Raw genomic sequence first — 24,725 nt, 5'->3', positions numbered from 1 at the left:
TTATTAATACTCTTACTAAAAAACAAAAAACACAAGGGGCAATTGTGTCCAGTGAAAATATATATATGCAGATTCGAAGGAGAGAGAGAGAAGAGGGGGGAGACACGTGATTAGATTCCCCTTCCTTCCTCCTCATGCTGGTTTTGTGATTCCCTTCTTCATTTGTTTCACGCAGTGTGTGTGTATATATATATAAGGCGAATGCAGGGAACCATCACTACCTCATGAGAGAGAGTATATATACTGACATGCATTTATTTTATATATATACTTAGTCCGAGAGAGCTTTAATTTACGTGTGCACAAATCGGTCTCTGTATATATATATAAAGTTATATAGAGAGGAGAGAGAGAGAGAGAGAGAGAGAGAAGAATCTGTTATTTATGTGTGTGCATTACATTGTGTGGATCTGTTACGTTCCTGCTGCGAGATGTCTCCGCTGATGGGGGCTTTCGCAGCACACCACTAGCCTCTCTCTCTCTCTCTCTCTCTCTCTCTCTCTGATTTGCACGAGATGCGGATGTGATGAGCTACCTATGGAGTTAACGCACCTATCATCATCTTGAAAGAAGCGATCTCCACCGTGTGGTTCGTCCTCCCACGAAGCGATTCCATGATTAATCAAATTGGACGCGATCGATCGTTGTTGAAATTAATAATTTCCAGGTATATGTCGTGATCATTTGATTGCAGTTTGCCATTTCAATTTCTACATTGCGAATCTGGAGGCGTCCAACAAACTCTGCTAGGTACGTATCTAACAACTCCGCATTAGGACACCAACTCTCTTTTGTTTTGGCCTACCTACATTCATATGGTTTATATACCCTCAAAAGTTGAATAATTTGTGAGTAGTGTATCCAACAGAGTCTCCTGCTTTTGGTTTATTGTTTCGTCCCTTCTCATTCCCTCCCGCCCCCAAAGGTTGCATAAATTTTTGTTTCAATATTGCAAACTTATCCATACAGCTAGCATTGCGCATATTCGTGTATATATGGAGAAGTCACAATCTGTTACATCACATTAATTCTCTGTTGTTTTCAGGTCTATTGTTTGACAATTGACATTAATTCTATTCGATCTCTTTTTGATGTTTTCGTTATTGCGACATCGTCAACCCCTGCTCTCTATATCTCCATTTCTTAAAAATTTGGAAGAGAAACGAACGCCACGGTGGAGAACTCTCCACCCAATCCTCCTCTTCTTCGTTGGAGGATGGGATTTGATGAGTGTAGAAAATTATGAAGCATCTCTTCCATTTCGCTACTCGATCACATTTTTCAAATCACATATTCATCAAATGAGAGTGTACGTGTACATTTCTTCTTCTTCTTTATAAAAAAATTAGTACCATTAAAAAAATATTCACTTTACCTGTAAAATAAGATCGCTGTTGAATATTTTCAATAAAGATTGGAATCCAAGAATACGAGTTCTGGAGGAAAGTGACGAATGTTTCAGGTTTGAAATGAGTTTTCTGAAGTATAGAAGAGTATTGGGTTGGACCGTTGGAGTTATAGAAAAATTCCTCCAAAACCCCTTTGTTTGGTATAATATATGATAATTTGATACTCTCAAATTGAGAAATGAGGTGAAAATAGAGTATTGAATCAGAGACGCTCTTAGTATCCAGCAGCTGCCATTTTACCGACAAGAAAATCTTTTAATGGCGGAGTCGTGAATAGTTGTTTACGGAGCCAATTGCGACCATTCAAAAATGTTTTGAACGATCCGGATGTAAACAAAACTTTTTCGGGAAAGAGTTCAACTTTCATTGAAATTCGGACTGTCCATAACACTTTTGGACGGTCACGATATGTTGCTACCGTAAACAACTTGTTCACGGTTGAACTGTGAATAAGTTTCACTCTTCATCGACTTACCGCACAAACAAAAGTAAAGCAATAAGATTATACAACAAAATATTTCTTTGGCGAATTTCTTCAAATTTGGTCCCTATTTTTTTTCCTTCTAATTTCCCTCATCGAGAGGAATAAGATGAAATAAAAAGGTACAAAATTTAACTGGAAGTTTAACCAAAAACTCACTCAAAATGAGAGTAGAGCGGGAAATAAGGGTTGACTCTTTAGACGGTGCACTCTACTAGTAGATTACTGTATTTGATGAGGTTAACCTCAATACTGTTAAGGGCACTCCCACTTTTACTTGGTTGTCTAGGCTTTTGCTGAGTCGTAGGTCTCTCATAATATTTTTGTTCTAAAAAATGATGAACGAGGTGAATATACCACCCATATTTTAACAAAAAATAACTAAATATATCATCTCCTTTAGAGCATCTTTTTTGGCAGATCTGTAAATTTAAACACAAAAGTGTTCTTTGCTACCTCATAGGAGTATACCAAACAATTTGAATGGTGACTTTTGACGGTGCACTCTTGTAGATTATTTAAACATGACCCTTCAAACAATATTTTTGCAATAAAAAATGATAATCAGTACACAATATAAGAATTAAAGTGGAAGTTTTATGCAATAAATAATACTGTACTAGTTTGTCATTTGAAGGGTGAGAAATAAAATTTGAATGGTAAGATGGGAGTTTGAAAAGTCTATTGGAGTATGTAAAAAGTATAAAACCTTCAAATCTTTTAATATTTGAAGTTTGAGGAATTTGCTAGAGATTGCATAGAAAATGGACAACTCCTCCCAATCCCCCATTGGGAGGAATGCAACCCTCAGATCGCGCGTCTACGACTACCATATCAAGCTCGATTTTGTCATGACATTTTTTTTACTTGCAATCACACCAGATTTTATCATGACTCATGATATTTTTTTAATATGCAACCGCGTCCCTGTCCATTTGAAATGATTTACTAACACGACGTTTGAGGATCATTAGGATCGGCATAGCTCACACGTTTAACAAGTCAATCAAGTCTTCAAAGTTTTTTCTACATGAAAATAACACCACACGACACCCACCCCTACTTAATAGTATAAGTTATTGAAGGGTCAAAATTTAGGTATGATCTATATATGTTGGTATTAGCCGTGTGATGAAACCAAGCCTTTAATCGCCGCATTTATTGGCACTGGGGAGGTTTGTCCCATGAAATAAGTGAAATCACTGTTATACCCTCATCCATATGCAGTTATAAGCATGTAATGGATGGATAACTTAGTCAATTCAACAGATTGTACGTTGTAAACCGGTATCATCATTTATGTTCTCGTTGTAAACAAGGTGCATTTACATGGCCTCTTTATAAGTCCGCTGCTTTTCCTCAATTAACAATTCCACCAAACTAACAGAGAGAGAGAGAGAGAGAGAGAGAGAGAGGGAGGGAGGGAGGGAGGGAGGGAGGGATCCTCACTAACGAAATTGTTCATTTCCAGGCATTTCAAAGTGAGGATATATAGTCATGGAATGCACTTCATTTTCCATCACTAGCTCTCCATTTCCCACAGTGGCAAAGGATACACTACAAGAACACCATGGCCTTCGCCGGACTTTTTCTGGCATGGACTTGTGTGCCCGAGCCAGAATGAAAAGGTCGTATTCCGACAACCACATCGTCCACTCCATCAACCGCTCTCGAGCCTCTACAACCGAACCACAGATGAAAAACAGCCAATCAATGGGGTTTTTCAATTTCAAGTTAGCAGGACCAATTTTCCCAAACTCTCTCCCATCGTTTCTCTTTGATCAGGACACGAATAAGGACATGGACGTGGCAGAGACCACGACTAAGAAGACAGATATGCCGGAGGAGAACTCGTTCGAGAGCGATGATGAAGACGAAGGGGAAATGACGAAGAGAGTGAATTGGATTGAAAGGATAGTGGAGATTCGGAGTCATTGGAGAGAGAGGCAACAGAAAGATAATTTTCACAGTGATGGAGTGATTGATCAAGATTGGGATGAAGATCATGAGGGTGGCTGTGAAGCGGACTATAGCGATGAAGAAGAAGAGGGGAATACGAAAATTGATTCCGAGTCGTTCTCGAGGTTGTTGGTTCAAGTTCCTTGGTCCGATGCTAAGCGTTTCTCTCAACTGGCCTTCCTTTGCAACATGGCATATGCCATACCGGACATCGAGGTACGTTTTTTCTTCAGAGTAATACTACCATACAAAGAAAGTACTTGACAATATTCACAAACAGAATGATGCAGTGCCACTTTGTAGTTCTTAAATTTAAAATCAGAACACCCTCCGTTCACTCACAGTTCCCAAAATCCCTCCACCTCAGTGTTCTGGATTAGTTTTCTTATTCAAAAATTCTAATCTGAATCTACTTGTTAGGTGTAATTAGGAGGACCATAATGACCTAGCATTTCAATTCTTCCATCCCTAAATAGTAGACCGATCAGTAGAGTTTCGATCATACCAATTAGGAGAGATTGTCACAAGAACCATGAGGTAGGTTTCGTATTAAACCTACCAATATTGCTGCATTTATTAGAAGACTAATTCCCTCCTTCAAATAGAACTACAGCACATGTTTATTCTGAAGCCCCACAAGTGAATATCCTCCTATGGTCTCATCTAGTACAGAACCCTCCATCCAATAATTTCACTTTGCATGCCCCTCAGGAACTAGTCTCTGCTAATGATCTCCATCAACAGAAGATACCGATAGCCGGTAACAAGAATATTTGTGAATGACAACTTTCTAGTCAATTTGCTTTAGCTTTTTGATCACGTATATATAAGTAATTTGATCTGGCTGACATGTAGGCCAAGGATTTAAGAAGACAATATGGCCTCTACTTTGTAACGTCTTCCTTGGAGAAGAAATCAAAAGCAGCAGCACTAAAAGCCAAACTTGATCAAGACTTGACTCGCGAAGCTGTTGCTTCCTCAGCTACTATTGTGTCGAATGGAGGAAAGGCTGTGAAATCTGCGGAGAAATGTCCAAATTGCCCTGCCGTTGCATATGAGATTGCTGCTTCAGCTGCATCTTATGTCCAATCTTGTTCTGACGACCTTTTACCCCTTGGCTACGAAAACAAACAAGGAGGAGATGACAGGGATTTATATGGCAACGAAGCATACCGAAAAGAGGAGGGAGGGAGTTGTTCACCTCGAGTATACAAATCGGAGGTGGCTGCATATGTCACAGCAGCGTCAACTATGACGGCAGTGGTAGCTGCAGGTGAGAAAGATAAACAGGAGGCGGCTAAGGACCTCCAATCACTTCATTCATCACCCTGTGAATGGTTTATTTGTGATGATCTGAGCACATATACTCGTCAATTCATCATCCAGGTAACTGATCCATAGATATCTCAATATCTATGCTTTTATATCAATTTCAGCAATTTCTCTCTTAAACCTATTTGTATAGTCATACGATTAACATGTTAGTTCTCCAAAATCACAGGGATCGGACTCTGTTGCATCATGGCACGCAAATCTCTTTTTTGAACCCACAAAATTTGAGGTAAGCATAAGCGTAAAACTCCCAACACTTGTCTAAGATCGAGTTCTTTCACGCGAATAAGACAGAAACATTGAGGAAAAGCCAGAACAATTCAGGAAAATCTTTCTTTCTTGTAGGGGACAAATGTGCTTGTCCATAGAGGAATTTACGAAGCAGCTAAGGGAATATACGAGCAATTCATGCCAGAAATCATGGAGCACAAACGTAAATTTGGGGAACGTGCAAAGTTTCAATTCACGGGTCATTCTCTTGGCGGTAGTCTTTCCCTATTGGTTAACTTGATGCTCTTGACAAGGAAAGTAGTCAAGCCCTCTGCTCTGTGGCCAGTTGTCACCTTCGGATCGCCATTTGTATTCTGTGGAGGCCATAGGATTCTTGACGAGTTGGGGTTGGATGAGGACCGTGTTCACTTTGTGATGATGCATAGAGATATCGTCCCAAGAGCATTCGCGTGCAATTACCCTAACAGTGTCGCCCAACTCCTTAAGCGCTTGTGTGGCACTTTTCAATCCCACCCATGCCTCAATAAGAAGGTAGATATCCTCACACAACTCTTTTATTTCTGATTTTCACAAAGGCCTGCCCTCTCTGATGCCATTTGGCTTTGATTTGAGGGCATGGTTCTGTAGCAAAACAGGTAGGGGGCTCCACTGTTTCAGTGGTATTCTGAGAGCAACCATTTTGTGCATATTGTCAAAGGTTAGATCTGTCTCCAATCCTCCACGCCCATACCCCCAATGATTGGGGACTACATGGATTTTGTTGTTGTGTTGATGTTTAAAGCCGGGGATTCATATGCGTCCCTCGGTTATTTTGGATCTACCTTTTGCTGGGCATCCAAGGCTGGCACATTCAAACCTCAACCTAAAAGCCCTGCCATTAAACTAAACAAAATATAGGGAGAAACCCATTTTACTTTAAAGATAGGCAAGTCATTTCTGAATCTTCATTCAGTAATCTAACCCTTTTTAATATGACTTTCTCTGCAGAAATTGTTGTACTCTCCGATGGGTAAAATATACATTCTCCAACCAGATGAAAAGTCCTCTCCTCCTCACCCTTTACTCCCTTCAGGGAGTGCCTTCTACGCCGTTGAAAATACCCGATGCAGCTTTACCCAAAATGCCCTCAAAGCCTTTCTCAATTCTCCCCACCCACTGGAAACCTTAAGCAACCCTACCGCCTACGGCTCAGAAGGTACAATCCTCAGAGACCACGATTCAAGCAATTATCTGAAAGCAGTCAATGGGCTTATTAGGCAGCACACAAAGACCGTTGTGAGGAAACAGGGAAGTCTCTTGTGGCCACTGTTGACTACAGAGTCTCCACGTGCATGGAGCCATGAACATAATCTAGAGGAAAACAGGGTGGTAAAACAGGAGGTGATGACTAGCGTCTAAACCTTTTCTGAAGATTTGCTACCACAAAATCTAGAGTTATAATGTCCATAAGAACTCGAGTTTGGGGTAAATTTTCCCGAAACTCCATGTATATTTTGCCTAACTATCTCAGTACATGATTGTATTTGTATGTTGTTCATCAATTTATCAAGTTACAGTTGATAAAATCTCTAATAAAACATCTATGTACTTGTACAAGCTTTACTCAAAAGATGTTTTTCCAAGTTCGAAGAATGTACTAGTGCCCAATTAATGGCCTATGTTGTCATCTATGAATCCAAAAAGATGCAAAAACGCATGCCTAGGAACTGTATCTCAGCCCTACCTGGGATCTGGTTCCTCCCTAAGGAAATAACATCTGCTGTAAAGGATACAAATCAACTCGCCCCTCTCTCTAAAGCGGCTTATGCACTCCACTCGTTACCGCTAAACGCACTCCCCTCATTACCACTAAACGACGAAATGACGAAACCAGGAGCGGGATGAAGCCAGCTAAACGCACTCCCCTCATTACCACTAAACGACGAAATGACGAAGCCAGGAGCGGGATGAAGCCAGGAGCGGAAGGAGGGACTTGAACCCTCAACCTTGGCAAGGCTATGCTCTACCATTAAATTACCAAAACAGGTAGAGAATTTGAAGAATGAAGAAAAGATGCTTGCATTTCCAGATGGTCGGCCTAGAGAGCGCTGGTGAAAGTGGTAGGAAATCAATTTGTATTTCTCTAGTTTTGGGTACAGAGTGTAAATGCAGTTAAATTGTTGCATTTGGAGTGTATTAGAACAGGTGTTTTGTCCTCCTAGAAGCAAAAATGCACATCACCACTTGGAGGGTTCTGCATTTTTGTACAGAGTGTAAATGCACATCGTGGATCTTCTTCCTCATATTTAAGGTCCAGGAAACTGCTTGAGAAAGAGGCATAGTCTGAAATTATGTGATATAAATTTGATTATTTACTTGCCTTACCATCACGATTTTAAACTGAACATTTGGGTGGCTGTTGTATCGGTAAGCTTCTTCTGGTATGCTATAAAAATATGAGTTTGTTTCATGTTGGAGAGCACAAATAGGTTAGTTTTAGTTTGCCCCCAATACAGATGGTACTTGGTAGCCTTATTTCCATTGTTTAGATTATGTATTAGCTGAGATTTAATAGGGACTGTGGCCTCAAAGATTGGATTATGACCTGGCAATAAGATGCTTGGAACTTTGGACAAGCATCAAGGAAGAAAACATTTGATGTTCTTACTCAACAGTAAGATTGTTAACTAACATCTACTTCTTGGAATGCTTGTCATTTTAACGTTTTAAACCATTAACAAGCTTTTAATTGGTTTTACTTGTTTCATCGGTAGCTTAAAATGTGTCTGATCTTTATGGTGTCTCCCTTCCTCCAGCTTACATTTTCTGGATTATTTTGGGAAACTAGTTGAAGGCTACTATGTGTTCCTCATAGTAAAGCTTAGTCAAATCACTGTTATTAGATCTTCTTCAACTTTTTTTGGCATCATTCAACATTCTAATTTGCTCTTTTAGCTGTTAGCTGCTTGTTTGATTGACTTCTTCCCTAGGACCTTCTTGGACATTAGATAAAAGGGGAAAGAATAGAGAAGGCTTGGATAAACATAACTAGTTTCTTATTACTGTTTAAAAGGGAATGAATGAACAGTTTGCCATTGATAGATCAGTCAGGAACCTTTTGAAAGTGCTAATATTAGTTTTGAACTCAAATTATAATTGTCTGTGACTTTCATACCTGAGTTAGCTTCTGCCACAGCTTTGAACTGTACCGAGCTTTGCATACTGGGTTGGGATCACCTAGATAGGAGGCCAAGGGTAAAGACTCTAGCTTTCAGTTTCTTAGCACTTTAGGTGATGGGTAATTTGTGTTCATGGTTGTTGTTGGCATAACTCTATCACTTGTATCTCCTTTTTCATGCTTGGCTCACTGGTATCTTCAGCACTGCTTCCATGTTTACTCTTAGACTCTGTTATTAGATTATGATTTTGAGGAAAGGGAAAGAAACAAAACCAAATTTTATACATAATATGTGTAGTTTGATTCTAACGAATCCCAATAAACCTCGTTAGTTCACAACTCAAGCCACCTAACTCCTATTCCTCTCTGCTTGAAACTTTCTCAGTAAGTTCAGTAAAGGTTAGGGGTGAGATGCTGCACATCTCAATTTCTAGAACATTATCTTCTGCTAAATACGTTAGCATTCATTGTTCATCTGAAACTAATGCATCAAGGAATATTGGGTGAAAAGTTACAGCGTCAACAATAAGTTGGTGGAGGAAAGGAAGGCTCAACTTACATGAAGATGAAGTTACAAAGTACAAACCCAAGCAGTATACAAATACTACAGACAGCCACATTATTTACCCTCGGCAGCCATCTTTTTCTTTATCTCATGCGCAGCATTGAATATGCCATCAGTTTTCTTGTTGCAAACAAAGCACTTTTTGTTCTTGGCATGATGCTGTGAAATAAAGGAAGAGACAATTAAAATATTATTAGGTGAAGAAGCAAATGTATCATGGCAATAACTCTAATACCTTTGAAAGGCTTAGAGGATTCAAATATTCCCCAAGCATGCTACAAGGCTTTATCATTTTTTATAAGCAAGCACAAGTTGCACAAAGAAAAACAGCTAATGACAAACAGCAATAAAACACAATACAGTACGGCACAGAGGGTTGAACATCACTTAGCGCTTAATACAATCACTTCTAAACAGTGTTCAACTCCTTGGGGCCACTCATCACGACGTTCAATCTTCGGACAATGCTTTCCATGTGTTCTCTCTGGCTTTACCAATAATATCTCTGATCTTAATATTCAGATTCTTCTCTTTGTAAGGTTTCCTAAACTAACCAATGGAAACAAGGATAGCATTAACAGGCTTCTAAATTTAACCTTCGCACCACATTGGAAATTCGTATTCCTCCAGTCATCACCAAAGAACTAATCTCAACCAAACTACTAACCCGTTCCTCCCCACAACCTATCTTCAATCCCTGAAGTCTGGCCAGTAGCCACCTCATCAAAATGCATCACCACCTCTTCACCCGGCCAACACACACAGAACATACCTGTGTGTTCCATTGCCATCTCCAAAATTGGAATTTTCCCAAAATCGAATTTTATTTCTTCCCCCGGACTTACTAGTCTGGGCAGCGGAAAGTTTGTTTGCCTGTAACATAACAGTTCTGCTCCTAAAGATGAAATTGTTTGAGGGAAACATTTCATAAACTTTGGTTATGATAGTTTTCTCTTATATATGTTGCCAACTCCAAAAATATTCATCTGGAATAGTAACACCACAAACATGTTTAACCCAAGTAGACTTTTAGCAAGTCATCTCTATTTCTCTACAGTTGAGTCCATTAAAGGGGATTTTCCTCTCCCGACCCCCAAACTATTAGGTTCTGTTATTTTTCAACCTCCTATGGTTGCTTCTTGCAAATGTATATTCCATCTATCTGATAATCACAAAACTAGTACCAGCATGGGAAGACCTGACAAGAAGCCAAAAGACAAGGAACACTCGAGCACTAACACAATTATGACCAGAAAAAGAAAAGAGCGTAAGAGGGCTTGCTTACCCTCAAAGCGCAATGCTCACAGAAGTAGTGCTTGCACCTGGTTACAACAGGATCAACAAAAGGCTGCCTGCATATGAAACAAGCAAATGGCAACGAATCCTCATCATCTTCGTCACTCTGGTCCGCAACCCCCTCATCCATGTCATCTCCTCCCAGGGCCAAATTTCGCTTTCTTGCCTTTTCAGCTTCCTCCCAATCCTTTTCCATCTGCCATCCCGACTTATAATCCCCCCGATCATGCATGAACTTACAAGAATCTCCGTACCCACAGTAACCAGTCTCTTTATAATCCTTACAAATGTCTGGCTGGTAGTCAAACCTGGCTGAAACTCGTATGTGAGCAGAAGCCCGAAGAGGCCCATGTGATCCACCGGCTTTCTCCGAAGAAACGGTTTGCTCCCTACGGAACCCAGCTTTGTAATCAGTATAACCATGAATTCCTTTATACAGCTTTTCACCTTCAGGATTCTTGCTTTTCCCCTTCAAACCCGCCTCTGCTTGCTTAAGTACTTTCTCTCGAATCGCTCGAGCATCTCTTGAGAAGTCAGTCTCAGTTTCCAGAGTCGCAGTTGCCCTGCTATCATCTTGAACTTGAATTTCTTTTGAGGACTCAAATTGAAAGATTGGAGCGCTAGACTCCGCATTTGACTCAGAGGACAGTGAGTGTTTTGAAGCTCCTGTGGAGAAATGAAGCTTATTATCAGGCCTTGGAGGCTTTTTCTTATTGTGTACCAGCGAATTCTCAGCTTTAGAATCTTCATCTTCATTGTCATTTTCATCTAATGTCCGCTTTCTGATATTCTTATTCTTTGATGGCTTTCTGAAGAAATTGCAGACTGCAAAGTACAGAATGAGTAAGTACTCCTTCAAAAGAGCATATAGAAAATGACATACAACAAACGGTAGAAACGCTACAAATAACACCAGACCTGCTTCAGACTGTTGTTGGGGTTCACTCGAGTCTGCCATTGACAGTTGGGCCAAAGGTTCAAAACCTACAGATGCTGAACAAAGAGATATATGAGATGTTTCTTCTATCCCAGACACATATTACATTATAACTGACAAATAAACAGAAGTCTAGCCCTTTCAAGGGATCAGTCATCATTCAAAAGATGTCCTAGTAAAATGCATACTCAACCTTGATACTTTGAGGAGTCGTTATTTGCTAAACGTTGAGAATTAAACACAAACGCAACCCAACGGTGTCCACCATTATTGACAAGAAAATCTGCTACCTTATTGAATTGAATAAGAAATGAAGCAATGTTGATCATCAAACAATATTCGTTCAGTTGTCCATTTTGCAGCCAACTGTGTGATTGCTTCCAAAAACTAACCAAGAGAAGTGGAGTATCCATCCCCGCACACACGGTCATTTTTCCCTTCTTTTTATACCACATAGCCCCAGCATTGAGGTCGGCGACAAGAAAACAAATGTGATATGTAGAATAGCCATCAATAAAACAGAATATTCAGATTGGACTTATCCTCATTATTTCATCTTGTTGAATTATTCTAAGATATCCCAATTGTCTTTACAAATGCCACTCACCACTGGAAACTACAAAATATCCGCAGAAAGGAACAAATAAAGCTATGATTGTGTTGCTATAAATTTGATAAATCAAAATGCACCCATAAATATTTCGGTTTTCCAAAAGGGATCACCAGTAGATCGACTAAAAATACTGGGTTGAGGGTCACAAATTGTACCTCTCATAATTATACAAAACTAACAAAAGTTTCCATATAAGGTTATGCATCATTTTCTTTTTGCATGGAACGGGAATCTTTTGCATTGCTCATCAACAATGTATACAAGATCTTAAGGTCCCCTAGCATTGTCCTCGTGCTGAAACAAGAACAAGATTACTTCAACCTGATATTCGGCATTGGGTGATGTTTCATACTATACATAGGGCCAGCAGATCAATTTAATCCAATTTTCGAAACAGAAACATTCCGATATGGAATCAAAACATTGACCAACATCTCTACTCATACGTATCACTATCTACACTCATACAGTCCTACGCATATAGTTTACACAGATATGCAACAATTACAGATTAGACGACTGTGAGTTATCAAATTAAATAAATAGACGGCTATCATAGGTAGATAAGAGGAGAGAGAATAGGTTGAACTGGTTTAAAAGGTCTATTGCAAATGGCATCGATATCATATGGTGGCATTAAGATGAATGTAAACTAAAAGTGACCTCAGAGGCAGTAATTCGAAAAGACCTAAGTTTGTCAAATATCACAAAACAAGATACCCTTGAAAAGGTTTAATGGATAAAAACAAATTCATGTAGCATATGCAAGACAGAAGAACAAGCAGGGCCGGCCCTTGATAGAAGCCTAGAAAGCAACTGCTTCAGACCCTCAAAAGAATGCTAAGAAGAAGGCCCACCTAAAAGAATGGGACTACTGCATCTGCGTCAAATTGATTCACTCTTGGTGTGTGCATTGGACATCCCAATCAACTCTTTCAAAGGACTGATTATTTACTAAGCCCCAAACATATCAGGTTTAAGTATCTAAATTAAGGGCAAAATAATCAATCACATATATAGACGACGCGAGCGAGCGAGCGAGAGAGAGAGAGAGAGAGGTACCTGCTCGAATTTGGGCCGGTTCTGATCGCGGTAGAAATGGCGTATATGTGTGCGACTGTGCGTATGTGTGTGGCGGCGATTACAAGGAAAACCCTAGAATTTGATCCTTGTTACAAACTACTCCCGGTAGTTCTACCTTTTTCAATTCAAAGTCATGAACTCTAATTTAACAACAATTTTAACCTTGTGTTTATTATAATACTCAACCTCTCCAACGGGACACACCATATGTATGCATCTGAATTTGTTGTAAAAGTAATTTTTAGTGACAATACTGTTGGAATGTGTCCCACTCGCCTCGACATGCTTCATATGTGCTGGTTTTATAAAGCTTCAGTTTCCCTCTTCTTAATACTTGAATTTTAATGAGTAGTTTGGACTGGACTTTTCAACTTGGTATCAAAGCTTGGTTGGGCCTTTGTTTGGTGGACCATTGTCCAGTTGCCATATGTTATGATCCAGAAAGGTGTGTTGGAATGTGTTTCACATCGTCTGGACATGCCCCATCTGTGTTGGTTATAAGGTTTAACACCTGAGTTTTAAGGAGTAGTGTGGGTTGAAACTTTCAACTAACACCACATCAAGATTAATTAATATTTACTATGCCCCACATCATAGTATTTTTGTGTAGTTAAATATATGTAACTAAACGTAGTCAACCTTTTCACCCGTACATCATTACAAGTATCTGCCTTCTCTCTTATTTTCAAACACAAAACTTGACAAAAACAATAAAGCGTTTATGATAAAATTGTTAGACTTGATTTTTTTTTAACACGGTTAGACTTGATTAAACGTGCTCACAATTTGAGTTGCAATAATTAAATAATGGTTAGTAAATTAATTATAGAGTCGAATTTGTCATAATTAGGTGTTGTGCCTATTTGTAGGACAATTAGCAATTGCGAGACTCAAACAATAAAGGTCAACAATGATAGAAGCACAAGGCAATTATGAGTTTTTTTGCAACTTTTATCCGATTTTGCACATACAAGGGCTCAAAGAAAAGTATATGGTGGTTTGTGAGGATTGACATAGCAAAACAAGTTTGAGTGAAATTTAAGAATAGGTCAACACATATAAAAAAAATACAAAATGAAATTAAATAACATGATATTAATAGGCTGCACACGAGACGAAACAAGTCAATTTTTAGATTTTTTAATTTCCTTTGTTAAGTTTTTAACAAACTCAAACTCAAGCTCAATAAAATTTGGTCAAGGTTTAGGTGCTACGATGCCGGTGTCTAGTGCTAGTTATAGAATTATGTGCAAATTAGACATTCTTCGATACTTGTAGGGAATTGATTTTGCCATTCTCCTTTTTGTTAATATCACTATCATTCTCTCACAAAATAAATTCATTTAATCAAGACACGCAGGGAAGTGACATTAACAAAAAGGGAGCGGCAAAATCACTCCCCTACTCTTATATAGTTGGTAACTCAAATTAGTACAAGTAATTACGAAGATCATAGAGGGTGTTTAGTATTTTTTCCAAGAAGTGAGGAGCATTGGTATAATTTGTTTTTTTACATTCATTGATCAATGGACTGACTATTCGCAATCCCGTATTTTCTCTCTTAACTCGTTACATTTCAATAAATAGTTGTTGAAAATCATACATAACATTTCGGTAAATAGTTATTGAAAACAAGATTATATTTCGGTAACTACATGTCGAAAATATGTTCAACCTTCAGTAAACAACTGTCGAACATACATTTTCGTTAAATAGCTGTTAAAAAAATATTATATTTCAGTAATTGTATACTGAAAATGTATCTCAATTTCGGTAACTAACTGTCGAGTATAATTAAAAATTTTTAACGGACTAAGGGAGAAAATACGGGACTGCGAATAGTCGTCTCCTTATCAATTTGCTTCATTTTCCAACTGCAACTATTCATTTCAGATTTAATTATTCACCATGCATTAACTAATTTGATCTACTAGTATTCAGATTTCATTATCTATGATTGTTTGCCCTACTCTTCCAATAAAAGATTGCCGTAAACCCCTACCTCTTTCCATTTGCAGAAACCGCAAGCAAGCAAATCCCCAACGTCAACTCCTCTTCTCTCTCTCTCTCTCTCTCTCTCTCTCTCTCTCTCTCTCTCTCTCTCTCCTGATATCTGATTCGCACCACCACGCCCGCAAATACCCGATTTTTAAAATCTCTATCAACGATTCAACGATCCCCAATAGCATCAATAACATCCAGTGCTTCAATCCGATACATTTATTTTTTACTTTTTTGTTAAATTCCTGATTCGTGGACATTTAACTATTCCTAATTTCGCACCAAATTCGTTGCGTCCCCATAATAATAACTGCAATCAGTTCCACTTAGGGTTTGTTTTCAATCTATCCCGATGTGGTGATCCCTAACTTGTACTCCGTACTTCATTTCCATTTCGTTTATTGCTTTTTATCTCTTCGTATTATTCCCTCCAAAATAGCATTCTTTTTCCAATTCATTTCCTCCCATTTTCGACTAAAATGGATAAGGGTACATTCTGAGAGTATTTCTTTTTGCAAGTTTTTTCAGTATTTAAAGTTGAATATTGGTCAAAGTGAAGCCTGTTATCTGTGTTTACTATAAACATATATAAAGTTTTGTTCGTTGGGGGATTTTCATCCCTGTTTGCTATAAAAAAGAAGAAGAAGAAGATTAAAAAACATCAAGTTTTGTGCCTTTGGCGGTTTTTTTGTTGCTTTGGGTGCAAAATAGGAACCAGCATAGTACAGGGAGCCGATAGCCACGTCCATGGGCGAGGATGAGGGCTGGGCAGAGCCAAGTGGGCTACTACGGCCAAATGGCCTATTGGCCAATGCAGGTCCGGTGATTCGAGTTCTCGACTCGGAGAGATGGTCAAAGGCCGAGGAGAGAACTGCAGAGCTCATTGCCTGCATTCAGCCCAACCCACCATCGGAAGGACGCCGGACCGCTGTTGCCGATTACGTGCAACGGCTCATTATGAAGTGCTTCCCATGCCAGGTAGTTCTTTTACTTTGAAATCTTTCCTTTGTGTTGTGTCGATTCTTGATGCAGATTTTTGGGTTCTATTTTCCTAGGTGTCTTTGTTCTTTGGGAACTGCTAATAACTTGTCAATGTGTGCCGGTTATCCTTTGTACATGTAATGAAGTGTATAAAATAGTGGGGGGAAAGTGTATAGACAAACGTGGCGTCTCGAAGTATGTGACATGTATGTGAAGATTCTAAAAGTTTTGGGCATTATCTCTACCTTAACCATAACATGTAGTCCGCGGTTAGCAAGATCCTTGTTCTTTGCTGTGGGTGGGTCGGTAGGAGTTGCTAAAAGGACAAAGGAGAAGTGGAAAGGGTGTCAGTTGGGGTATGATACACGTGGAAGGATTTGAGTAACAACTAACAATAAGCCTTCAGAACAAATACGCAATTAAGGGTCCTTAATTAAGTGTCCTTAATCGGCAAATGGCATCGTCGAGAGATGACCATAGATTTATTGAAATGGTAAGACCAGATTGTAGCCAAGTATAATGCTTGAGATTGTGCTTCCTCGATTTGAGCTTTTCGTGCACAGTAGTGTAGTTGGAGAATTGTCAAAGTTTTTTTGTTTGGGTAGCTAGCATCTCCAATCCAACACCCTCCAAATCTCTATTTGAGAGGATCAAATTAATCTATTTTATTTGAAAAGTAGATTTAGAGGATTGTACTATTTATCTCAACTCCAACCCAACACTCTATTTCTCAACTCCAACACATATTTGGAGGAGATCCTCTATTTTTTCCTTCATCCTCTATATTTAGAGGATCAAAGTTCATCCTCCCAAATGGAGGAGAGTTTTAGAGGATGGGTTGGAGAATGTTTTTCCTCCAAAATGAAGAAATGGAGTATGGGTTGGAAGAGTTCCATTTTAGAGCAAACATAGCAAGAACAACGAAGGCATTTATTCCTAATTCAAGACTGAGAGGGGAAAAGTTGTTGTGCAATAACCCAGTTTACTTTTCGTATGCTTTATTTATGTGATATGTAGTTTTCACAAAATATGCAGTAATTCTAATTTTGAATTTCCTGTTCTTAATTAGACCCCAATTGATTGTTACACAAAGCTTAGTTTGGTTTGGTTACTTCGAATTCTCTACAGGTGTTCACTTTTGGGTCTGTACCCCTCAAGACTTATTTACCCGATGGAGACATTGACTTATCGGCCTTCAGTAACAATGGGGACTTAAAGGACACATGGGCTAATCATGTTCATGATATGCTGAAGGGTGAGGAAGAGAATGAGAATGCTGAATTTCGTGTAAAGGAAGTTCAGTATATTCAAGCAGAAGTACATCCTTTTTTGAACCCTCACCTTCTATTGTTTTATACTTCTCTTTTTGTTTCCTGTCTCCTTAGCAACATTTTTTTTGCTGAGTTGCGATTGTTGATATGCTTGTTCTATATGACACTTATGTTGATCAGCTTGGTTCATAGTTAGTGGTACTTGTTTCAATGGGAATTTGATTTATGACGTCCTACTTGACAATATTTTTCAACAGAGCGAACCAAAAAATCAGCAGAAATTTCCTTGACTTTTGAAACTCTATCCTTCTGTCACATGGATTTTGTAAATGTTTGTTCCACCTTGTTGGTATGGTGTCAACTCTTTGCTGGATATTGTAGCATCTCTTTTTGCACAATGGTGGGACTAGTGTCACAGTTGTGACTTATTAGACCTAAGGAAGTTTTGTGGATGGTAAGTCAACTTATGTTGGTAGACAAGATTGTGGTGTCTAAAGTTTTAGATAGTGGGCTGCTATGTTTTTATCTTGAGAAGAACCTCTACCGTCACGTGATTTACATTTAAAGCTTATCCAAACCAAACCAAAACGAGTCTTGTGTCCCAATCAATTGTAGTTGGCTACATGAATCCTGTTTTCCATCGAGCTCTGTCCAGGGCTACCTGTTCACTTAGATTTAGTAAGTCCAAGTCATTCCTTATCACTGCATCCAAAGACAGTTTATTTAAAGCTTATCCTAGTTTCTCTTAAATGAATATGAATCTCCTTGCATTGCAAACGAGTCAAGTGACATGTAAACATGTATCCCTCTTCCTTATCGTTGCTCTTTTGTTCTCATCTAATTGCAGGTAAAGATAATAAAATGTCTTGTGGAAAATATTGTTGTAGACATATCCTTTAATCAGCTTGGTGGGCTATGCACTCTTTGTTTCCTAATGCTGGTCAGTTATTTGTTTCACCACCTTCAATTTTCTTTTGTATAAGAAATAACCTTCAAACTACTCGTATGTAGAAAAACCTTCAACAAAAATTCAGTATGAAAAATATGAACTCTGATGATGTTAGGTTGCCTGTACTGGACGGAAATTTCTGGTCTGCAGGTTGATCATTTGATTAGTCAGAATCATTTACTCAAGCGTAGCATTATATTAATTAAGGCGTGGTGTTACTATGAGAGCCGTATACTGGGTGCTCACCATGGACTTATTTCAACTTATGCCCTGGAGACCTTGGTTCTTTACATTTTTCATGTTTTCAACAATTCCTTTACTGGACCACTAGAGGTTGGTATAGTTATTTTTTCCATTTTGCTCTTTTTTAGTTGATTTTCCATCTGAAATATTTTCTTTGCTATTTCAGGTCCTTTACCGTTTTCTGGAGTTCTTTAGTAACTTTGACTGGGATAACTTTTGTGTAAGTCTGTGGGGTCCTGTACCCATTAGATCACTTCCAGATGTGACAGGTAATAGCAGATGGTAGCTTGCCATCTCTTTCCTTGTTGAATGACCCTGTAGGAATACTTTGCCCAATCTGCCTTTTCTGATACTTAGATTTGAATGTTTTACAGCTGAACATCCCAGAAAGGATAAGGGAGAGTTACTACTTAGCAAATTATTTCTCGATGCTTGTAGCTCAGTCTATGCTGTTTTCCCAAGTGGCCAAGAAAATCAGGGCCAGCATTTTGTTTCCAAACATTTCAATGTTATTGATCCATTACGCGTAAACAACAACCTTGGGCGTAGTGTTAGTAAAGGTACTTGTTGAACACTATGTACTAGTTCAAACTCTTGAATCTTGACTGCTTCCTGTCCTTGAGAATGATTTTTGCCTTCTCAGTAGTTACATTGCATGTTAGTTATTTATGGATCGGTTGCCACTTTAAATTTATATAGATTTTAATTTGTTTTATACCAGGTAATTTTTTTAGAATACGCAGTGCATTTGCATTTGGGGCGAAAAGGCTCGCAAGATTACTTCACTGCCCCAAAGAGAACCTAGTTTATGAAGTAAATCAGTTCTTTATGAACACATGGGATAGACATGGCAGTGGTAATCGCCCTGATGCGCCAAGAACTGACTTGTGGTACTTGACATTATCAACTCCACATCAACTACACAGGCCCGAGAATCTGAAAAACATTCCAAGTGCCAAAACGTTGAATGACAATTCTTCTGGTTGTGATGTTGAAGTTGTTGAATCCCGTTTACATAATATTTCCTCCCAACATAGCAATCTTTCCACAGAAAACACATCTAGAAGTCCCAACATTTTTGCAGTTCTTCCTACTGAAAACCAAAAGACTTATGGCAATCTGAACAGCTCTAGGGTATCAGATCCAGTTGCACAAGGAGTTGGTTCTAATTTGGGCGTGCATCAGAGAAATTTTAGATCTCATCATTTGGTAAATGATATTCAGGGTAGGTTTCTTTTCGCGAGGACACGTTCTAGTCCTGAGCTTTCGGACACATATAGTGATGTCTCTTCTCGAGGAAGGCATGACAGAACACCAGAAAGTGGGAAAACTCAGCCTACCTCCACAAGACAGGATAGTAGCAGGTGGAATAATCAAAGATCTGAACTTTTAATAAACCATAGTTCTCAATCTTCCACTGATGATCCTGCACCTATCCGAGAAATTCCATTCAATCAAAGCCTCGAGTCTGCTGTTGACTCGACCAGTGGTTTCTATAGGCATCGGCGTGAATTGGGTGGTGATGAATTTACTTCTGTAAGTGGGACCCATGGGATGCATCAGGAAGAGCAAGATCTTGTCAACTTCATGGCATCTTCAAGTCTTAATGGACAGGTTCATGTGCCACTGAATTTAGCATCGCCTCACCGACCTATTCAAATGTCACCATCCATTCTAGCTTCAATGGAATATGCTCAGAGGACTTTGGCTGGAATGGTTCCCCAAAATGTATCCTCGATTGATCCTTCTTTTTCAAACATGCAGTTTCCTCAAGGTTTCGTGTCTCCGCCACTGACCCGTTACTTTCCTGGATTGACCCAAAATTTTCCCGATGCTATTGAACCAGGAAATGGAAATTTCGGTTCCATGAAGATGAAAACAGGAGAGGTCCATCATGATTTCTGGAAGGATGTGGGTTCCACGGAAGGCTTTGAGTCTGATAGTGGACATCATGACATTCTTCAGTCCGATGAGAAGCCAGAGTCAAGTGTTAATTTTGTTCCATCATCTCGGTTAAGTGGTTCAGGTAGCTCAATGAGAGTTAAGCAGAGGTCCACCAAAGAAAACCGAGGATCAATGCAGGAAGATCACGAATATGGTTTCCCATATCAAGATAACAGAGGAAAGGGCGTTTACTTTGATGACAGAACTACAAGTCGAAGGTTCTCATCCGCAGCCCACAGTAGTTCTCTAAGAAGTAAAACTTCTTCAGAGAGTTCTTGGGATGGATCATCAGCAAAGGTCTCAAAGTCTACAAGGGAAAAGAGGGGAAAGAAAACAGTTGTTGCCGAGATTTCTTCTACGTGTGGAAAATATAGAAACGCGTCCGAAAATACTAATCAAGTCGAGGAGGATGAGAGTGACTGGAATTCCCTATCAACCATGAGTGGTGAGATGGAAGAAAGAAACTCAGGACCTCAGCCTTTTGGAAACTTACACGGCCTGAGGCAGCACGTATCTGGCTATGATTTAGCTCAGACAAGTGGGTCAGACTCCATGATACCCATTGCTCCGGTGCTCTTAGGTCCTGGTTCTCGTGAAAGCTCGTTGGATAATTCTGGGGGGGTTCCTTTTGCATTTTATCCTACAGGGCCACCTGTTCCATTTATTACAATGCTTCCTTTCTATAATGTTCCACCTGAAATGAGAACTTCGGATTCATCGACGAGCCATTTTAGTGGTGAAGATAATTTGATTTCATCTGAGGAGATTGATCATTCTGAGCAATTAAGTACTACTAGTTCTTCAATGAGGGCTGCTTTTGTTGGGACTGGTAATGAACATAAATCCGATATTCTTAACAGTGACTTTACTAGCCACTGGCAAAATTTGCAGTTTGGGCGGCTTTGCCAAAACCCATGTTACCAGGGGCCTTTGAATTATCATTCACCCGTTGTTGTGCCACCTATGTACCTGCAAGGCCGTGTACCATGGGATGGTCCGGGAAGACCGGTTTCAGCCAATACCAACGCACTTACTCAGATAATGGGTTATGGCCATCGCCTTTTTCCCGTTGCTCCACTCCAACATGTTCCCAACAGACCTCCCAATGTCTATCAACAGCATGCTGATGAGGTCCCAAGATATCGTAGTGGGACTGGAACCTATCTGCCGAATCCTGTAAGATAGTTCTTCATGTTGTCTATGGCCATTGTGTTTAATTCTGCTATTTTTCGGCTATAAGTCTGTTTACTGCTCTTTATACTGATAAAAAGGCCAAGTACCATATTGCTGGACAAAATGTGTTCTATATGTTTGACGCTTGTTTTTCTCACATGCTACCGTGGCCTACTGAATGGACTAGGCTTACAGAAAGTACCAACTCTCTGATGCGTCTATTTATTGTGTTCTTCACTTGCATTGCTTGATTAATGGGGCTGTGGATTGATTTTCATTAATTGTAGCAAGGTTATCATGTCCAATTTTGACCAATGCTGTGAACATAGTGGTTGCTGTAATCGTTAATTTGTTTGGTTAAACTTTAATTTAGAAAATGACTAGAGTACAGTAGGGATAGCTGTTTGCCAGCAAGTTTTTGCAGTCCTAGAGACACCTTTCCATCAACATGTTATGGCGCCGTGGCCATGGTTTGGTAAGAGCAAGAACAAACACTTGTTCCTGTTTTGGTGGGTTGGGCATGCTTGTTATTATTAGTTTGAATTCAGTTATAGCAACATTTATACAGCTAGCTTCTCAGTGAATCGCTTATTTTGAACTTACTTTTTTTCAGAAGGTTTCTGTTAGGGACCGAAATTCTTCAGGTGCTAGAAGGGGAAGTTACCACAATGATAGAAGTGACAACCATGGTGATAGAGAGGGGAAATGGAATAACTCCTCAAAATCAAGAGCTGCTGGGCGCCATCACAGTCGCAGCCAAACCGAGAAGTCAAGCTCGCGGTTGCAATCACATTCCCAAAACGGTCCATCGCACTCTGATTCCAGTCATGCTCCTCCCAACATGGCATATAGCATGTATCAGTTACCAGTCAGGAACCCTAGTGGAATTTCATCAAATGGACAAACTCTTCCATCTGTTGTCATGCTATATCCGTTTGACCATAACACAAGTTATAGTTCACATGCTGAACAGCTTGAGTTTGGGTCTCTTGGGCCAGTGGGTTTCACCTGTACGAACGAACGACAGCTAAGCGAGGGAAGTCAAGCCAAAGAACAACGGTTTCACAGGGCCTCTGTTCTGCGGTCATCCCCAGATCAGCCATCTTCACCCCATCTCCAAAGGTAATTCCTCCTTTTAAAGCACATACGAAGTTAGTTTGACGACTATTTGTGCCGTATAGTAAATATGGACTTATTTTCACACTGTCACTAGATAACACTAAATATTTCCAAAATCTGTATGTTGTTGTTCCGAAGCAGGGAGTTTATTAATCTAAATGGATCCCGAAATCCTTTTTTCTAGCCTCAGGTACGGGTAATAGGCTAATAAACTGAATGAACAATCTATGGAAACTGGACTTTTTCAAGGATGGATGTTGTAGTACATAATGCTTCTAGGAAAGGGTTACTCTTGATCATCATTAGTTGGAATTAAGTCAAAAGGTTTGCTTCTTCAATTGACTCCATTAAATGCCATGTCCTTAGTTAAGCCAATGCGGCCTTCTTTCAGCCTCAACCTATATCCTATTTTGCTCACTTCTTAATAGGTTACTATCTTCATAGACTTCAAGTCCACTTGTGTCTTGTTGCCCTTGTATGTACATGGTGGACCATCGAAATTGACTCTCTTGTTGTATATTTAATTGCTTCGACTTTTCCTCAATGGAACTTCAGTATAATATTAGCAGTATGCTTGCCTTGGTGATGTTTACAAATAAGCATGTGAAGCCCTTCTCACCTTCACGGGAACACAGGATAAGAAACTAGTGGGATTGGTCTTTTCGAGCCCAGGTTGTGGTGTGTTTTGATGCTCTTGGTTACCCCTGGTTTAGAAAGTTCTCAGGTTTAATTGGCTGACAAATAGTAGATGACACTTCTAGAGAGCTATTTTAGCTGATTAGAATGAAACTGGACTGAATGTTTAATGCTGTGGCTGTATTTATCTTGCTTACCAATTGCTTTCTCTTTCATTCCTTTGCTTCCAATAAAGCACTGGAATCACATTGTGATGCTGTCAATGTATTATCTTAACAGGAGGCTTTGATTATTTTGCCAGATCGGTGGCCCAGAGGAACTATGAGTTGAAAGAAGAGGATTTCCCACCCCTTGCATTTCCGAACCAGGTAGAAAATGATTAAATCATAATGAGAAAGCTTCTAACTACCAAGCCTTGTTGTCACGTCATTCACAAAGGAAACACCTGGTATCTTGATAAGATGATTGCTTAAATCTTGCTTACTAATACGGTCACCCTCAATGCTAGTTTAGCACGTGTATGTAAACTACCAAGTCATATCTAACCCACTGCCTTTTCTGACGACATGGAAGCGTGGTGGGAAGGGGGAAGCTGGACCTGTTCAGATTTTTCTCCTTTTTCGGGTTTCCTTATAGGCCTTGACGATTGTATTACCCCTTGAGAACTCTCATGTGGTTAAGAAAATAGGGTTTTACGTTGTTATAACGCTATTATAGTCAGGCATATCTTCACACTGTCGTAGGGTTTTGATTGATAAATTCCCTGTGCACTTGCCGCCTTTAGCTCTTGTTCAGGACGTTAACAGTGTAACAACAGCAGCTTGGTTAAGATGAAATTAGATGTCAAAGAACTCCATATTTCATCAAAGCATGAATGGGTCTCATATTTTTATGGACATAATAATTGTATCGTGCACAGTGATTAGCAACAAATTTTTGCATTGTTTTTCTTTAATCCTCGGTTTTCATGTGATTACACCTGAAGAGCTCCCTGCGAGTAAAATGGCCATCTCACCTGTCTTTGCAAATGTTATTAATGTTTAAGACCAATTAAAAAGCCTCTTGGTTATTCCCTTTTTTTTTTTTTTTTACTAGAAGCTGTGAGCTTAGGCGGTAATGCTTTCTCCTGTACTCGGAACTCTGAGATTTAAAGCTTCCATGGGAAAATTGGGAAATGTCATAAACAATCGCATTTTATTATTAATATGAATATTGCTGCGGACAAGAACTGAAGCTCTCAATGGGTTGGGACTTGCACGTTACAGACATGTTTCAACGAGACACACACACAACCCCATCCCCCAAGCCCCCGCTGTGTGTGTGTGTGTGTAATCCTAGAGTTTTG

The 24,725-nt window shown here is 39.4% G+C and overlaps 3 protein-coding genes and 1 long non-coding RNA gene across 17 annotated transcripts in view; 2 read left to right on the top strand and 2 right to left on the bottom strand.

Moving 5' to 3' along the window:
* The first annotated feature begins 336 nt into the window (after window positions 1-336).
* On the top strand, window positions 337-7,021 carry LOC131334573 (phospholipase A1 PLIP1, chloroplastic). 3 transcript variants are annotated; one of them, XM_058369668.1, is made up of 6 exons: window positions 337-667; window positions 3,362-4,065; window positions 4,705-5,235; window positions 5,351-5,410; window positions 5,527-5,943; window positions 6,400-7,021. In XM_058369668.1, the coding sequence occupies exons 2-6, from the start codon at window positions 3,388-3,390 to the stop codon at window positions 6,808-6,810; spliced, it is 2,097 nt and encodes a 698-aa protein (XP_058225651.1). In that variant the 5' UTR covers window positions 337-667; window positions 3,362-3,387; the 3' UTR covers window positions 6,811-7,021. The 3 variants fall into 3 exon arrangements, with proteins under 3 accessions (XP_058225651.1, XP_058225649.1, XP_058225650.1); XM_058369666.1 differs by having other exon boundaries at window positions 337-750; XM_058369667.1 differs by lacking the exon at window positions 337-667 and having other exon boundaries at window positions 3,264-4,065.
* Window positions 7,022-9,012: 1,991 nt separating this feature from the next.
* LOC131334574 (zinc finger CCCH domain-containing protein 1-like) lies at window positions 9,013-13,125 on the bottom strand. Of its 6 annotated transcripts, none has more exons than XM_058369671.1 (4): window positions 13,043-13,125; window positions 11,349-11,414; window positions 10,420-11,255; window positions 9,013-9,293 (listed from the first exon to the last, which is right to left on the bottom strand). In XM_058369671.1, exons 2-4 carry the CDS (start codon window positions 11,386-11,388, stop codon window positions 9,189-9,191), a joined length of 981 nt encoding a protein of 326 aa, XP_058225654.1. In that variant the 5' UTR covers window positions 11,389-11,414; window positions 13,043-13,125; the 3' UTR covers window positions 9,013-9,188. The 6 variants fall into 6 exon arrangements, with proteins under 6 accessions (XP_058225654.1, XP_058225653.1, XP_058225655.1 ...); XM_058369670.1 differs by having other exon boundaries at window positions 11,349-11,423; window positions 13,043-13,106; XM_058369672.1 differs by having other exon boundaries at window positions 11,349-11,423; window positions 12,838-13,059.
* A 1,880-nt stretch (window positions 13,126-15,005) lies between these two features.
* Window positions 15,006-24,293, top strand: LOC131334561 (uncharacterized). 7 transcript variants are annotated; one of them, XM_058369641.1, is made up of 9 exons: window positions 15,006-16,042; window positions 17,174-17,362; window positions 18,164-18,256; window positions 18,416-18,598; window positions 18,675-18,777; window positions 18,883-19,068; window positions 19,230-21,628; window positions 22,242-22,747; window positions 23,682-24,293. In XM_058369641.1, the coding sequence occupies exons 1-9, from the start codon at window positions 15,812-15,814 to the stop codon at window positions 23,761-23,763; spliced, it is 3,972 nt and encodes a 1,323-aa protein (XP_058225624.1). In that variant the 5' UTR covers window positions 15,006-15,811; the 3' UTR covers window positions 23,764-24,293. The 7 variants fall into 7 exon arrangements, with proteins under 7 accessions (XP_058225624.1, XP_058225627.1, XP_058225623.1 ...); XM_058369644.1 differs by having other exon boundaries at window positions 23,660-24,293; XM_058369640.1 differs by having other exon boundaries at window positions 22,239-22,747.
* The window catches only part of LOC131334571 (uncharacterized), a 33,059-nt gene continuing 23,356 nt past the window's right edge, over window positions 15,023-24,725 (bottom strand). Inside the window, exon 2 of the long non-coding RNA XR_009202216.1 lies at window positions 15,023-15,144. This is a non-coding gene — a long non-coding RNA (uncharacterized LOC131334571). The remainder of the gene's footprint in view (window positions 15,145-24,725) is intronic.

This window comes from Rhododendron vialii, chromosome 7a (assembly GCF_030253575.1).
Source record: "Rhododendron vialii isolate Sample 1 chromosome 7a, ASM3025357v1".
NCBI lineage: Eukaryota > Viridiplantae > Streptophyta > Magnoliopsida > Ericales > Ericaceae > Rhododendron > Rhododendron vialii.
This window is presented reverse-complemented; position numbering and strand designations above follow the sequence as displayed.